Below are 16,230 nucleotides of genomic sequence, written 5' to 3'. Positions count from 1 at the left end.
TGCTTTAGGTATAGGGTGTCAGATTTTACGTCCTTTTATTTTCTGAATATTTTAACTGGTTTTTACAGAAGCATTTACTTTTTTAAAAACTTTTTTTTCTAATGTTTATTTTTGAGAGAGAGAGGAGAGGGACAGAGCATGAGCCGGCTTGGGGCAGAGACTCTGAAGCAGGCTGACAGCTCATAGCCCAACGTGGGGCTTGAACTCAAAAGCCACAAGATCATGACCTGAGCCAGAGTTAGGGGCTTAACCGATTGAGCCACCCAGGCGCCCCTGGAAGTATTTACTTTTAATGTTTCTTACTTTTTTATACTTTCACTTATGGTCTTTGCTTCCTACTCAAAGAGTCCCCTTTAATACTTCTTTTAGGACTGGTTTAGTGGTCTTAAACTTTTTTAGGTTTTGTTAGTAAGAAAGTCTTTATCTCTCCCTCAATTCCAAATGATAGTCTTGCTGGATAGAGTACTCATGTCTGCAGATTTTTTTTCCTTTGAGCACTTTGAATATATCATGCCATTCCCTTCTGACCTGCAGAGTTTCTCTCTGCTGAAAAAACCCCTAATAGCTTTATGGGATTTCTTTGTATGTAACTGTCTTCTTTTCTCTTGCAACCTATAAAATTCTTTCTTCATCATAATTTTTTTTTCCCATTTTAATGACTCTGTGTCTTTGTGTGGAACCCCTTGGGTTAAATTTTTTGGGGATCTCTGTGCCTCCTGAATCTGGATCTCTGTTTCCCTCCTCATATTTGGGAAGCTTTCTTCAGATACCTTTTCTGCCACCTTTCTCTCTCTTCTGGGATCGCTGTAACATGAATGTTACTATGCTTGATTGAGTCACTGAGTTCTATAAGTCAGTTCTTATTATGCAGTATTTATTGGTATCTCATCTGTTCATATTGTTTGCTTTCCATTACTCTGTCCTCCAGGTTACTGATACATTCCTTTGCTTCCTGTAGCCTACTTTTTATTCTATTTGTTATATTTTTTATTTCATTTATTGAGTCTTCATGTCTGATATTATTTTTTTTTTCTCTTTGCTAAGGGTCTCACCAATATCTTCCACTCTTTTCTCAAGTTTAGTGAGTATCTTTATGATCATTATTCTAAATTCTGTATCAGGCATACTAATTTGTTTGACTTAGATCTGCTGTGATTTTGTCATATTCTTTAATTTGGGACATACTCCTCTGTCTCTTCATTTTGTCTACCTTTCCGTGTCTGTTTCTGTGTATTAGGAAAGTCAGCTGTATCTCCTGTTAAAAGTAGTGGTTTTATGAAGAAGAGGTCCTGTAGTGCCCTGCAGTGCATTGTCCCCTGTTCGCCAGAATGTGACACTTCAGGGGAGTCTTCTGTGTGTGTTGCTTGTGTCCTACTGTTGTGCTTTCTCTTTCAGTCAGACTTCTGCACTGACTCTCTGCCTCTTGTGGGTTGTGCTTGCTTTCTGTGGTGTTAGACCCAGGCAGGCCGGCTCTGAGAGGGCATGATCATAGGAGGGTTCAGGGACCCGGCAGCACTGTTACAAAAATTTGCACTGAGTCATTGGTCCTAGGCCAAATCCCCCATATCGTGGCGGTGGCCAGCGCCATGGCATGTGTTAGTGGCCGGACACGGGATACACGGCAGAGGTAGTGACAAGGAGCCCATGGGTCTTGTGCATGGTGGCTTGGTACGTGCATGGTGGCTTGGTACATTCAACTTTAGCAAAATCTGCACTGAGCTGCTAGACCTGGCCAGATCTGCCGAAGTGTGGTGGCCACAGGGCCTCAGCATGTGGAGGCAGTGATTGGGTGGGATACATACAGTGTTAATAAAATTTGCCCTGAGCCCGGGGCCTAGGCCAGTTGACTTAGAGTAGGTGAGTCCTCAGGAGAACTCCTAGCACAGCACACTGCTGGCGCTACCTCGTGAGTGTCTCTGCAGCACTGCCCCCAGCAGGTGTGTGTGTTTATGCTGTGGGGTGGGGGGAAGTGGCCCCTGCCAGTTCCTTTGTTCTCAGACAACTTCCCCAGTGTGCTCTGAAGTCTGTATAAATAGATCTCCTTCCCTTTGAGGAAGCTGTCACTTCTGTGCTGACTCTTCTACAGGCCTTGTCTCTTTAAGGGCAGGGACCTGGCTATCCTGTGCGCTCCTGGCTGCCCAGTGCTAAGTCACCTGACCTTCAGCGCTCTAGACTCCCAAGTTCCCTAGTTATACAAAGTCATGGAATTCAGTCCCTCTGGTTTTCAAGGCCAGAGGTCAGGGGGATATGTTTTTCCTATGTAGACTCCCTGGGGCTTTCCCTTCTCGGTGACCACAGCTTCCTCTGTCTGTGCGCCTTGCTCTTGGCCGCCTTTCTGCCCTTCCTAACCTCTCCTGTGCTGAATTCTTCTCTGTATTTGGCTGTGGAGTTTGTCTTGCCAGTCTTCAGATCGCCCTCTAGTTTATTGACTCAGATGTGAGCGATACCTAGCTGTAAAAAGTAGGACAGGATGAGCTTAAGGTCCTCCTATTCTGCCATCTTGCACCCCCTCCTCCTACAGATGTTTTAAAAAATTTAGAGCTTTTGGGTGCCTGGTGGTTCAGTCAGTTAGGTGCCAGCTTCAGCACAGGTCATGATCTTGTGGTCTGTGGGTTTGAGCCTGACATTGGGCTCTCTGCTGACAGATCAGGGCCCGGAGCTTGCTTCAAATTCTGGGTCTCCTTCTCTCTCTCCCTCCCCTGCTCACACTCTGTCTCTCTTTCTCTCAAAAATAAATAAACATTTAAAAAAATAAGTAAAAACTTAGCACTTTTGGTTAGGTATTTGGTCTTTGTCTCATTAATCATGTTTGTTTTCTTCGTTATTTTGTGAATAACTGGCAACACTAATTTTTAACATAGATATTTGGGTTTCCTGAAAATTAAATTTTTCTGGCTATTTCTCCCTCTGTTGGCACATATGTATACATATGTTTATACACATCTGTACGTACACAGTGGGGATTGTATACACACATGGCATAAGGCCATGATCACTTGTGGTTTTGAGATTTGAATGGTAATAATCAGCTCATTTTTATTTCTTTTACGGTATAAACTTAATCAGAAGACAAGGATTTTAATGCAGAATAATTTGGTAGTCAAGATGAACTTTCACTACTGTTTGTAGTTAAACTACTGTTTGTTCCATAACTGTTTAGTGTAGAAGTTCTACTAAGACTATTTTCATTTGTAGGTAGATGTGTCTTTTGGGGGGGAGATTTAGTAATCATAAGGGTTTGTAAAGGGGAGTTTTACTTGGGAGGAGTTTTTTCTTTACCTTGTTCCATTTAGCTACCGTTTCCTTATCATTTGCTGAGCTCAGTACTTCACATAGTCTCATTTCATTCTCACAACAGCCCAGCAAGGTTAACCTTGTTTTACAAACCAGGTTAAGTAGCTTGCTCAGGTTCATAGAGTAGTAATGGTAAAGTTGGGTTTTAAATCTAGATCTGTCTGTGCCCTCTCATTGCACTGTCCTCCCTCCTGTCAAGCAATCAGGCATGAGGAACATAAGGGATAATGGAAGTTAAACTAGGGGGAAAAAATGAAAGAAATACAAAGTTTAGAAAAATTGAAAATTTAGATTTTAATCTTAGTTGTTAGACAAAAATTATTTTTTATGGAAAAATTACTAATTTTGCTGGAAAAGCTTTTTCTAGAACAAGGACTTATGTAGAGAAAGATTAAGCCTTCTAGATATTAAGCCAAATATGTTATAAACAGTCTTTTAAAAATTTTTTTTGAGAGACAGAGAGTGAGCAGGGGAAAGGCAGAGAGAGAAGGAGACACGAAATCTGAGGCAGGCTCCAGGCTCTGAGCTGTCAGGACAGAGCCTGACGCGGAGTTCAAACTCACGAACCACAAGATCATGACCTGAACCGAAGTCGGCCGCTTAACTGACTGAGCCACCCAGGCACCCCTAAACAGTCTTAAAGCAGATTAAACTGTCAAGTAGCTATACTATCCCAATGAAATATACTTGGTATGAAGTCTAACTGTGTTATCTTTTTCCTCGTCAGATGTTGATGATGGAGACACAGTGACAGATTTCATGGCTCAAGAGAGAGAAAGAGGCATTACTATTCAGTCTGCTGCTGTTACATTTGATTGGAAGGGGTACAGAATCAATTTAATTGATACTCCAGGTATGATGCTGTTCGAGCAATGCAGAGATGCTGCCTCATATGAGGTTTTAATTCATGTTTGTGTTTTCTTTGTAATTATGGTAAAGAATATATCGTAAAATTTACCATCCTACCCATTTTTAAAAGTATAGTTCAGTAGGTAAGTGTATTTACATTGTTGTGAACTGATATCCAGGAGTACTTAGTCTTGCAAAACTGAAACAGTATATCCATTATACCACTACTCTTCTTTGTCATCTGTTTCCATCGCTGGTAATTACTGTTCTACTTTTTAATCTAGATTACTTTAGATACCTCATATAAGTAGAATCATACAGTATTTGTCTTTTTGTGGCTTACTTTGCTTAGCATGAAATCTTCAAAGTTTATCTGTCTTGTAATATGTGAGAAGATTTTTTTAAGGCTGCATGATATTCCATTGTACATACGTAACAATTTGTATATAAATATACACCATTTATCCATAGATGGGCATTTGGATTGTTTTCACCTCTTGGCCATGGTGAATAGTTTTGTTCTGAGTGTGGTGTGGAGATAAGTCTTTGAGACTCTCATTTCTTTTGGATATATACCCCAAAGTTGGATTGCTGGATCGTGTTTCTTTGTTCAGTTTTTAAAAGACTTTAAGTGTTGGGGCACCTGGGTGGCTCAGTTGGTTGAGTGTCCAGCTTTAGTTCAGGTCATGATCTCATGGACCATGAGTTCGAGCCCCATGTCAGGTTTTCTGCTCATAGCTCAGAGCTTGGTGCCTGCTTCGGATTCTGTGTCTCCCTCTCTATCAGCCCCTCCCTCAATCACACTGTCTCTCTCAAAATTAAATAAATGTAAAAAACATTTAAAAAAAAGATACTAAGTATTGTGTTTCTCATCTTTTTCTTAGGTCATGTGGACTTTACGTTGGAGGTTGAGCGCTGCCTCAGAGTGTTGGATGGTGCAGTAGCTGTGTTTGATGCCTCTGCTGGTGTAGAGGTAACAAATACTGCCAAAGTAAAGTGAAGATACAACAGCATAATTTTTTTTAAAGTAGAATGTATCAGTTATAGTTACAATAGCCCTATATTTGTTAAGTTCATATTAATCAAATTATGGTGAAAGGAAATTGGAATTTAATATTGCAGTCACATGTACTGATCTATATGTCATCTCATATTTCATAGTAAAACAAAAGTACTTGCTTTTCAGTAGGAAATATGAAAGTATTGAAAAACTGTGAAGGGCTTGAGATTCTTGTACTTCCTTTAAGCTAACTAGTGAACCTGCCACAGTTTTATGGCATGCTGGCAGAAGACATAAGAGTTTTGAGTCAGAAAAAGGACTTTATTAGTCACAGAAATAGAGTGTCGGCAATTTCTTGTCTTAGTTCCCCAAGCCCCAGTTCCACAGGGTGACCTAAAGGGTGTCTAGTGACAGTTGCACATCCAGTGGAACCCTGTGCTTAGAAAATGCACATGTTTTATAATGGGCAGTAAGCATGCCTGCTGTTTGCTCCAGAGTGAGAGGCTATCTTCAAGGCTTATAAGTAAACCTGCCTTTTGATCCAGAGAATGTAGAATCCTCTTCACTTCTTCTAATCTTAAAATTATTCAAACTGATACCTTAACTAAGTGATCAATATTAACATTTCCCAAATGGTACAAATCGGCACTATGGGCTACCTGGTAGGGTGCGCTAAGAAGGATCCAACATTATCTAAGTTGTGTTCCTGGCAGAATGTTTGGCCCAAATCTAATCATGAGAAGACAATCAAATGAATATAAAAGAAAAAATTTTTTATTGTTTATTTTTCAAAGGACAGAGTGCAAGCAGAAAAGGAGCAGAGAGGGAGGGAGACACAGAATCTAAAGCAGGCTGCAGGCTCTGTCAGCACAGAGCCCAACATGGGGCTTGAACTCCCGAACTGTGAGATCATGGCCTGAGCCGAAGTTGCACGCTCAAGTGACTGAGCCACCCAGGCACTCCTGTAGGTAAAAGGATTCGAAACAAACAAGAAAACTAAATGTAATATGATCTTTGGCAGGATCCTGGATTCAAAACAAAAAGTTAGAAAGATCTTCATTAGGAAAGCCAGAAAATTTTTAATATAAACTGTATGTTAATAGATAAAAGTATTATACCAGCTTAAATTCTTTTGAGTATGATCTTTTAAATGGTTATATAGGAGAATATCCTTATTTTTAGAGAATACAGGCTGAAATATTTAGTGCTAAAGTGTCGTATCTGCATCTTGCTCTAGTGGTTCACCTCTCATGTACACATACATGTATGTTGTTACTTTGGATACTTTGAGCTGTAGATGCCAGGTGGGATAGATATATAAGAGATTATTGGGGGAAATGCCTGTGAAGAATAAAGGAGAAAAGAGAAATGGAAGCGAGCTTTCAGACCACAGAGCAGATCTGACATCTGTCAGTCAAGGAAGGGTGAAAGGAGGATTGGGTAGAAAGAGTCTCAGACTATAGCACAGTTCCAAAAAGGGTTTGGCTAAGCTGATGGGGAGTCTGCAAGCCAAACAAAGTCACCTGTTGGAGAAGTCCCACATGTTTTATAGGAATAACCTACATTAGTACTTCTACTGTACTTGGCCATTACCTGGCCCTTGAGAGACCATGGTAGTAGTCAAGATGGATAGCAGTTGGAGCTATCATTTAATTATGCTCTGTGTAGTAGATCCAGGTGGCACATGCCCATAGCCAGTGCATACATTCGAAGGTGTGCATATGCACGTTTGAAGAAAAAAAGCAAGTGGTAGCAAAGTGTTCATACTTGGTGAATTTACGTGAAGGGTACATGGATATTTATTGTACTATTCTTTCACTTTTTTTATAGGTTTGAGAGTTTTCAGAATGAAAAGTTGTTGTTGGGTGGGGGGTGGGGAGGTAAGACAGTTATTCAAAGCCCGACCTAAGGACTGCTGACAGGCAGTGATACTTTTTTGATTTAAATAAAGCCTGACCCTGAGGCCCTAGGTTGATTATACATTAGTTCCATTTTTTTCTGAATCACTTCATTTCCTAATGGTTGCATTCTTTCTGTCATTATGACTTCTTTATGTAAATTTGAAAGATGGCATTATTTACAAGACTGAAATATACTGGAATAGGAAGTTTCTGAATTTGTGACACAGAAGCCTCTTATTTCCTAAAAGAATAAGTGGACTTTTGGCTAGCAGGTAGAATAATGGAAGTTTTTATATATTTTTAAATATGTTTTCTCCTTGGAAAATTTGTAAAATACCTCCAACCCCCACCTTACCATACGCAGAAATTGGTAACCTTGAGGATAGGTAACAATTTCCTAGGATACAAAACATACTAGAAGAAGAAAAGTTGATTCATTGGGTTTTAACAAAATTACATCTTCTCATTAAAACCAAAAAAATTAGAAAATAAAAAGGGAAGCTATAGGCTATGAGAAAGAAAATTTCTCATATTAGATATAAAATATTAGAGGAATTAAATTTCCAGAATATGATAACACTGTTGATTATGTAGGAAAGTATCATTGTTTTAGGAAGTATGTGCTGAAATTTTCATAGTACATGGGTGTGACCAAGAACCTGTGTCCAGTACACTACAAATCAGTAATAGAAACTAACAACCCAGTTAAAAAAATGGATAAAAGACCTGATTAGATTTTTCGCCAAACATGTGAATGGCCCATGAGAACATGAAAAGATGCTCAATATCATTGATTATCAGAGAAATACAAATTAAAATTACAAAGAAAACCTATTTGACACCCACACGAGTGGCTAAAATTTAAAAAATGATGGTAAATATTGGCCGAGGATGTGGCCAAGTACAAGTTTTGTACACTGTTGGTGGGACTGTAAAATACTATACATTGGAGGTCTATTTGGCAGTGTCTTTTAAAGTGAAATAGCACATGTCCTCTCACCTAGCACTTCTCCTCCTGTATCTTTATTTATGGAAATGAGAGCATTTGTCCCCTTAAGACTTGTTCACAATAGTTATAGCAGCTAAATTCATAATAGCCCTAAACTAGAAATAGTCTGAGTGCTCATCCACAGGTGGACAAACACGCTGGCACATTCGTACAAGAACATCCAAAGCAGCCAGCATAACTGACACCATGAGTGAGTATCAGAAACTTTACATTTGGTGAAAGAAGCCATGTTATTTTTATGAGATTCCAAAATAGAATGAATCTGTGGTGACAAATGTAAGGATAGGTTGTGTATGGGGGATGGGACATAAGAAAAAACTTTCTTAGGTTCTGTATCTTAAATGGGATAGTATATTTATATCTCTATCATATGTCTATATGTCTATATATATATAGTATAGTGTATCTATATCCTGATTGAGATAGTAGCTGTACAAGTGTATACATTTATCAGAACTCACTGTACACTTAAGATGAGTGTTTTTATTCTATCTAAATTTTACTTAACCAAATTATATAAAGTGGTTTCTGTATCAGGTAATGTCAGCACATTAGGCTATTTATGCTCTGTTCAAGGGCTTTGAGGTTCCACTAGGTAGAGAAATTATAACAGACTCAAACTATTTATATTTAATATGTATAAAAATTAGAATTAAATAGAAAAGCATATGAGAGGGACACCTGGGTGATTCATGCGGTTAAGCATCCAACTCTTGATTTTGGTTCAGGTCATAATCTCTGGTCTGTGGGATTGAGCCCCTTGTTGGGGCTCTGTGCTGACAACGTGGAGCCTGCCTGGGAGTCTCTTTCTCCCTCTCTGTTCCCTCCCATGTGTGCATGCTTTCTCTCTCTCTCTCTCTCTCTCTCTCTCAAAATAAATAATTTTTAAAAAGCATGTGAGAATTGCTACTTAGAAATATCGTTATTGGCTTTTTTCTCCCTTACTCTTCAGTTTAATTCAACATTCAAGCATTTACAATAAAATACATAAACTTATAAAAAATTTTATTTGCATTTTAGTTAACACAGTGCATTATTGGTTTCAGGAGTAAAAATACATATTTTTATCACAATATCATTTTTATAGTACAGTCCTATTCTTTCTACATTACAGCAACAAAAGAATTAAGGCAAAGTCCATGTTTTGCAAGTCAGCAAACTGAGGAGTTCAGTATTATGTGACCTGTAGTAGGTTAGGTGAAGCCAGACAAAAATAACATCTTCTAGTTCTGGATTAAGTCCTCTTCCCGTGACTCTTAGTACCTCCCAGGTGTTAGTTCTCCTCGTGCAGCAGCCCAGATCGCCCATACGAGTGTTCTCGGTTGGAAGCACACTGTCCGCTACACTTGATCTCGTCCTTCACTGTGACCCTATCGGAGAGTGACTGGAAGTACGAGTGCGCGGCACTAAATCTGTGTCGGAACAGGGCCCACTTCCATGTGGTCATCGATTCTTACATCTGTTTGTTCCATGCGTAGTGATTTTTGCCCAAGATGTGTTTGTTTTCCCTTCCTCTTTGCTCTAGGCCCAGACTCTCACAGTATGGAGGCAAGCTGATAAACACAGGATACCTCGAATCTGTTTTTTAAACAAAATGGACAAAACTGGCGCAAGGTATTTCAAGTTTGTTTTTTTCCCCCCACTTATTAAAAATAGGAATACAAGAGTGCCAGGATGGCTCAAGTTGGTTAAGCATCCAACTTTGGGTCAGAACCATGATCTCACAGTTTGTGAGTTCAAGCCCCACGTCGGGCTCTGTGCTGACAGCTCAGAGCCTGGAGCCTGCTTCAGATTCTGTGTCTGTTTCTCTTTTGGCCCCTCCGCTAGGGGCTCATGCTCTGTTTCTCTCCTCTCTCAAAAATAAGCATTAAAAAAAGTAGGAATACAATTTGAGCTTTTAATGGATTCTAAGTTAAATTTATAAATAGCTATTCCCTCTAGAGTATAAATATTCCATGGAATCTTCATTCAGTCCCATTAAAAAGAGGGTAGAAATGTGATGAGAGATCTTGGTCAGTGTGTGAGAAAGGCAAATACAAAACATAAACCATACCTCTCGTCAAGCACACAGTAGCTCTGTCCTCTTTCTAAACGGATAACATGATACTAAGAATGCATAAGGTAAAGGCATAGAAGACTTAGGCTGGCTTTTGGAAGAAAGGTGGTAGCTGTGTGTGAGAGCACATGTAGTTGTTAGGAGAAAGGATCCTTGACTTGTAATTACAAATCATGCATTTGAATGTCATAACTGAGCTTTATCATTGGTGACCTTGATGAGTTTCTTTAATCTTAGTTTCAAACTATAATAAGTGAAGCTTATAATAATACCCTAGATACCTCTGTGGCAGGATTATGGTGGGTACTCAAGCACTGTTATTTGAAGTTGACATTTTTGACATATTTGAAGTTTATTCAAGAAATTGTCATATGGAAAAACTGTTAAGTAATGAACATTAGGGACAGTGAAAAGGGTTGTGATTTTAGAGAACATTCTTAAATACGTTTTAAGAATCTTAACATTTGGGGCACCTGGGTGGCTCAGTCGGTTAAACATCCGACTTCGGCTCAGGTCATGATCTCACAGTTTGTGGGTTCAAGCCCCACGTCAGGCTCTGTGCTGACAGCTCAGAGCCTGGAGCCTGCTTCAGATTCTGTGTCTCCCTCTCTCTCTGCACCTCCCCCATTCATGCTCTGTTACTCTGTATCTCAAATAAATAAACATCAAAAAAAATTAAGGAAAAAAGAATCTTAACATTTAAGGGGTGCCTGGGTGGCTTAGTTGGTTGAGCATCCATTTCTTGATTGCCACTCAGGTCATGATATCATAGTTCATGAGAAGCCTGCATCGAGCTCCTGCTGATAGTATGGAGCTTGCATGGGATCGCTTTCTCTCTCTCTCAAAATAAATAAATAAACATTAAAAAAAGAATTTTTTAACATTTTTAAAGCTTATTTATTTTTGAGAGAAAGAGGGAGCAAGTGAGCAGGGGGCTCGGCACTGTCAGCGCAGAGCCCAACGTAGCGCCCTAACTCATGAGCAGCAAGATCATGACCTGAGCAAGAGTCATGTGTTTACCTGACTGAGCCACCCAGGTGGCCCAAGAATCTTAACATTTGTAATTATAGTTGTTTTGCTTCCTGCAGTTTTAAATATGCGGTTGAAAGCATCAGAGAGAAGTTGAAGGCAAAGCCCTTACTTTTACAGGTTGGTTAATAATTTGGTTTCTTAATAGTAACAGCTGCAAATTTCCTCATCATTTTATCATGACATATATTTCTGAAACTATCTCAAATCTTTTTTGAAAGAAGTTGGCATGTAAATAAAAATAGATACAGATTATGGTAATACTGTTAATAGCCATTTGGGGAAAAGTGGGGAAAGATGTTTTATCATCAATGCAATTCTAATTAAGTGATCATTTAACAAAGTTAATCTCACTCTGGTTTGCAGTTACCACTTGGTGAAGGCAAAGCTTTCAAAGGAGTTGTGGATGTAGTAAGTAAAGAAAAACTTCTTTGGAATCCTAATTCAGATGATGGAAAAGACTTTTTGCGGAAACCCCTTTTGGAAATGAGTGATCCTGAGTTGCTTAAGGAGACAACGGAAGCAAGGAATGCCTTAATTGAACAGGTAAAATAAATACTTTGAGTTTATATTTGTATATTTAAAAACTTTAAAAATGTTTTATATATTGTGAAATTTATGAAGTATGTATTATATTTTATATTTAACGTGTAATATATAAAGTATAGCGAAGAAGAGAATGAACACCGGTGTTTCTAACAGCCAGCTTAAGAAATAGTATATTAGCAATACCCTTGAATCTCTGTGTGCCACTTCTGTTTATCTCTCTCTCCTTTCCACTAATCATTTACTCCCCCCACCACTATCTTGACTGTAGTCTTTTGCTTTCATTTGCTTTGTTTTATAGTTGACTATGAATGTGTATATTCATGAAAGACTTAGTTTTCCATGGTTTTGAACATTAGATAAATGAAATGATGTTGTATTTTATAACAGTATGTTGCACATTTATCCTTGTTATGTGTTGTTAAGCTTCATTTTCAATCTCCTGTCATGTTTCAACATGATTATGCCACAATTTATTGTCTGTTCTTCTGTGGGTCGACTTTGAGGTTATATTGTCTCTTTTGCTATTAGAAACAATGTTACTGTAAACATCTTTTTATGTATCTCCTTGTACACACTTCTGAGAATTTGTTTAGGGTTTAACCTAGGAATAGTTCAGAGAGTGTGTCCATCTTTTATTTTATCAAATGTCACATTTAACTTAGAAATGTCACATTAATTCTGTAATTATTGGTAACTCTGGGCCTCATCCACCCTCATAATTTTAATAGAAAATAGTAAGATTGTTAATATTTATAATATTTATATGGTATGTTGGTATATAGACTAATAAATGAACTGTGCCATAAATAAACTCTCTGAATCTTATGGTAGTGAAGAACATTTGATTCTGAACCATTTGATTTTTTTACTTCTGAATTAAACTGGTCAAAGTAGATTCTGTCATCATTAATTGTTTTCATTAATTTTTTGTATCAGGTTGTTCTTGAAGTAATTATTTTCCAATATAATATACAGTAATCATCAACTTTATCATTAACAGAATAATAATTACTGTTATTTTTGTTATTGAGTATCTGTTACTGAGGACGTACTATAAACTAGCTTAAGTGCTTTACATATATTATGCAATACTCATTAGTAGCCTATATTATCCTTGTTTTGCTGGTGGGTAGACAGAAGCTTAGAATCCTTAACTAAGTTGTCATGCAGCTAATAAGGAGCAGAGCTGGAACCAGAACCCAGGTCTGTCTCCATTTAGAGCTGGAGTTCTTACCTACTGTACTTTACTGCTTCTTTAATTTGGGGAGTCATAAACAGATAAAAATAGAATTGATATTTACTTATTTATTTATTTATCTATCTATTTATTTTAAAGTTTGTTTATTTGAGAGAGGGAGAGAGAATCCAGAGCAGGCTCCACACTATCAGCACAGCCTAACACGGATTTTGACCTGAGCCGAAATCAAAAGTTGACCGCTAAACCAACTGAGCCACCCATGTACCCGAAATTGACATTTATTAATCAGTAATTGGGTACATAATTAGTTCTCCTTTGAGATTTTTTTGTTTTATCTTAGGCATGTCTAATGCATGTCTTAGGATATGGTAGTATATAACGAAAATAAGATATGAGGCTCTCTGTAGTTGATAATAAAGTGTTAATTTCAAGGAATGCATATATATTCATAGAATTACAGATTAAGACCACATCACACCTGTTAGGATAGCTACGGTAAAAAGAAAAACAAACCCACAAACCGTCCCCCCAACCAGAAAATAAGTGTTGGCAAAATATGGAGAAACTGTAACTTTTGAGCATTGTTGGTAGGAATGAAAATGATACAACCACTGTGGGAAATAGTATGGTGGTTCCTCAGCAGATTGAAAATAGATTTACCAAATGGTCTAGCATTTCTGCTTCTGGATGTATATCCAAAAGAATTGAAAGCAGGGTGTCTAATAGATATTTGTGTTTCTTTGTTCATAACACCGTTATTCCTAATGGCCAAAAGGTGGGAGCAGCCCAAGTGTTCATCAACAAGATGAGTAGATAAAATATGATATAAACATACAATAGAATATTACTCAGCCTTAAAAAGGAAAGACATTCTGACACTTGTTACAATATGGATGAAACTCGAGGACATTATGCTAATTGAAATAAGCTAGTTCAGAATAAAAGACAAATACTGTAATTCCACTTATTTGAGATATTTAGAGTAGTCAGATTTGTAGAGACAGAAAGTAGAATCATAGTTGCTAGGGGATAGGGGAGAGGAGAATGAGAAAGAGTTGTTTCGTGGTATAGAATTTTGGGTTTGCAAGATTGAGAAAGTTCTGGATATTAGTTTTACAACAATGTGAATATACTTAACACTACTCAACTGTTCAGTTAGAAATGGTTAAGATGGTAAATTTTATGTTTTATTTGTTACATTTTATCACAATTAAATTTTTTTGGAGAATAAGATTAGTGTGGACTAGAATCAACTTCCTGTGTTCTAAAGGTGAATAGTGATAAATTAAACTTACTGTATTCTTACTGTATGTTCTAGAAGCACGATTTGAATTGGTTATTTAATGCTCACCCTGTGAAGTAGATCCTAGTATTATATCCGTGATTAACCAAGATAAAGAGAGGTAATGTAGGGCCCCTGGGTGGGTCAGTCGGTTAAGTGTCCAACTCTTGGTTTCAACTCAGGTCATGATCTTGTGGTTCATGATATCGAACCCTGCACTGAGCTTTGCACTGACAGCATGGAGCCTGCTTGGGATTCTCTCTCTTCCCTCTCTCTGCCTCTCCCCTGCTCATGCTTTGTGTCTGTGTCTCACAATAAATAAACAGACTTAAAAAAAAAAAAGAGAGAGAGAGAGGTGATGTAACTTGACCTAAGTTTCTGAATAAGGCAGCAAGTACTGTAACTATTTCAAGGCAGTGTAACTCCAGACAGAAGCTGTGCTTCTCTATCATGTGTGCTTTTTTTCTTTTTCTTTTTCCAGGAGAAAGGTTAGGTATGTTTCTGCAATAAGCTAGCTGTTAAAAGTGTGTTTTTCTCACTAAGTTTGAATGTTTTGCTCCTTTGTACTATTATAAAACTTTTGAAACTTTTATTGAATTTTTTGTCAGCTGAATTCTCCTATTCCATAAAGGCAGATAATTACAAAAAGAACATGAATTAGATAGTTGCATTTTTCTTGCTGAAATGATGCCTATGACCCTCAACTTAAATCTGTTCCTGCATTGTAGGATTAGAATAAGATGAGTTATTTTAGTTGAACTGTCTTACGACATCTGGTGGATATAATGTTAAAGGAAGACCAGATGAACCTTTTTTTTTTTAATGTTTTATTTTTGGAAGAGAGAACATGTGCACAAGAGCTGGGAAGGGGTGGACAGAGGATATGAAGCAGGCTCTGTGCTGGCAACAGAGAGCCTGACGTGGGGCTCAAGCTCACCAACTATGAGATCATGACCTGAGCCGAAGCCGGACGCTCATTCGACTGAGCCACCCAGGCATCCCCAGATGACACTTTTTAGTAAACTAATTAACACTTCCAAATTTATCTAATATTATATATATTTTTGCTATAAATTGTGTCTTTTATTTCTTTGAGCACTCTGAGTGGATAGCACTTCATTGAGATACTTCATCTGGCTATTCCTTCTCAAATATATAGGGAACTTATAATGACACATTTTCAATTTTCAGTCTCTTGAAACATTATGGAGAGTTCCATGGCCTAGATAAGGCAGATAATGTAGCTGTCTTGAAATATTTGGATAATGTCCACTTATTTGGACTTAATAGTTGTGACAATAAAAGCAAGTTATAGAATTAAAACCTTTCTTTGTAGGTTGCAGATTTGGATGATGAATTTGCTGACTTGGTTTTAGGAGAATTTAGTGAAAATTTTGATTTGCTACCAGCTGAACAGGTAAATTTTATTATTCATTTACTTTGAGGTTTTACTAATTGGATGTGGTTTGATTCTTCTTTCTCGAGTGTTTAGTTTCTTTCAACTTTGCATAGCATTAGAAATTGCTGACTTAATTAGGAGAATGTTAAGATAAAGTCACTATTAATACAAGTACTTAAATAATGGTAGTGATTTACTATTTGCAGATATGCTTTACAAAATCAGAAATTGAATCTTTTTGACTGCTATCGAGTCAGGCATAAGTCACTCATTCCTTCTTTGCAGCGCTTTCATTATGATCATTTCTTAAGTAGGTTTAGGGAAATTACAGGTGGAAATGTTATATTGAAAATTTACTGGTTTTGTAGACTACTGCAATGATTTTTCTCATCAGTTTTTATTTTCTGAAAATGTTTTAATTCTTACTGGAAGCTCATTACAGGTCTTTTTCTCTTTTTGTTTCCTTTTGAGATACATTAAACCAGAGAATAGTCATGTAAAATGGTAGTAATAATTGAATTAGGACAGATTTCTTCAAAGCATTTCTGTCATTTTTTGTTAGTAACCTTCCCCTGTGAATTTAGCAAACAATCTTTATTTTTCTTAATGAAACAAGAGTCCCCCAGGAAAGTTGGTTTTTTTATTTGTTTGTTTGTTTGTTTGT

At 37.6% G+C, this 16,230-nt stretch overlaps 1 protein-coding gene across 1 annotated transcript in view; it reads left to right on the top strand.

The window, feature by feature from the left end:
• The window catches only part of GFM2 (G elongation factor mitochondrial 2), a 49,264-nt gene that overhangs the window by 16,545 nt on the left and 16,489 nt on the right, over positions 1-16,230 (top strand). The window contains exons 6-11 of the mRNA XM_029941213.1: positions 4,022-4,147; positions 5,028-5,116; positions 9,579-9,667; positions 11,198-11,258; positions 11,505-11,684; positions 15,504-15,596. Coding sequence (XP_029797073.1) covers positions 4,022-4,147; positions 5,028-5,116; positions 9,579-9,667; positions 11,198-11,258; positions 11,505-11,684; positions 15,504-15,596 — 638 coding nt within the window. The remainder of the gene's footprint in view (positions 1-4,021; positions 4,148-5,027; positions 5,117-9,578; positions 9,668-11,197; positions 11,259-11,504; positions 11,685-15,503; positions 15,597-16,230) is intronic.

Source organism: Suricata suricatta, chromosome 6 (assembly GCF_006229205.1).
Source record: "Suricata suricatta isolate VVHF042 chromosome 6, meerkat_22Aug2017_6uvM2_HiC, whole genome shotgun sequence".
Classification (NCBI taxonomy): Eukaryota; Metazoa; Chordata; class Mammalia; order Carnivora; family Herpestidae; genus Suricata; species Suricata suricatta.
This window is presented reverse-complemented; position numbering and strand designations above follow the sequence as displayed.